At 41.8% G+C, this 1,281-nt stretch overlaps 1 protein-coding gene across 1 annotated transcript in view; it reads right to left on the bottom strand.

Moving 5' to 3' along the window:
* Positions 1-214: 214 nt before the first annotated feature.
* The window catches only part of LOC101983893 (protocadherin beta-6-like), a 3,387-nt gene continuing 2,320 nt past the window's right edge, over positions 215-1,281 (bottom strand). The window contains exon 2 of the mRNA XM_026783573.1: positions 215-1,281. Within this exon, the coding sequence (XP_026639374.1) occupies positions 865-1,281 (417 nt within the window). The 3' untranslated portion in view covers positions 215-864.

The following is a 1,281-nucleotide window of genomic DNA, read 5'->3' as shown; positions in this document are numbered from 1 at the left end:
TATGTGTATTAGCACTTAGATTTTTATATTTAGAGGTTCACATGATAACTAGTTACCACCAAATGAGACTAAATTTGCAAAATTCAGTAATATCAAACATTTACATTTAAAATATTCCTATACACTGATAGGACAATTAATTTAATCATTTGTTTGAAGTGTAATCTCAAAGGCTTTACATAATAATATATTTAAAAGATTATTTGATTTCAGATTTTACTAAAGATACTTTTTATTTAAGTTGCCAAATACAGGTTAGTGCCTCTAATTTAAATACAGCTATGAAGTGCAATTGAGAAGCTGGTGGAATCTCCAGAAACTGACCATTTAAAAAACAAATTTGACTGGGCAGTGGTGGGGTATTCCTTTTATTCCAGTACTTGGCAGGCAGAAGCAGGCAGATCTCTGAGTTCAAGGACATCCTAGACTACAGAGCTAGTTCCAGCCAGGGCTACACAGAGAAACCATGTCTTGAAAAAAAGGGTACAATCTCACGAATAATAGCAACAGGGCAAGCCAGATGAGACATTATGACTGAGGTCTCTAATCATAGTACTAAGGGGACAGAGGCAGGTGGGTCTCTCTGTGTTCCAGGCCAGACAGTTCTACATAGCAAGATCCAGACTACCATAGTCTACAGAGTGAGACCACATCTCAAAAATAGAAAAAACAAACAAACAAACAGGTTGACAATTTAGCTCTATGTTGATTTTGCCTAACATGCTTGAGACACCGGATTCCAGTTCCAGGAACTAGTATAAGATGTAATACAATAAGCCTCAGCAAACATACACCAGTAGCATGCACATTCAGCTTAAAAGCACTTTCGAAGGTTAAACAGAATTTACTACTACACTACAGTATTTAGAGGAAAAGGAAGCTATTCCGAAGTTTAGGACTTTCCTCTGTTTTCCTCTCAGATTCCAAAGTAGGAAATTGGGGGTTAATTGCCTTTAGAAATTTGAACTCACCAGTCCCAGAGTCTCCCCTTAGGCAAACCTCATACTGGTAGCTCTGTGACAGGGTTCCTGTGCCATTGATATCCACCAGGTGACCAGGAAAGTGGCCCTCAGGCAAAGAGCAGCCACCCAGAGAGGATGCCCTGGCCCTCCTGCACAGCCTCACCCCCACAAACAGCAGCACTGACAAGAGAAAGAGCGAAGACACAGATGCCAAGGCAATGACCAGGTACAGCGTGAGTGCGTCCTCATCCTGAGCGGGTTCTCGCGCCACCTCAGGCAGAGGCAGGTAGGGCTGAGAGAAGCCATCCACCAGCAGCAC

Source organism: Microtus ochrogaster, chromosome 18, assembly GCF_000317375.1.
Source record: "Microtus ochrogaster isolate Prairie Vole_2 chromosome 18, MicOch1.0, whole genome shotgun sequence".
In the NCBI taxonomy this organism is placed as follows: Eukaryota; Metazoa; Chordata; class Mammalia; order Rodentia; family Cricetidae; genus Microtus; species Microtus ochrogaster.
Note: the sequence above shows the minus strand (reverse complement) of the source record. Positions and strands in the feature narration are given on the sequence as shown.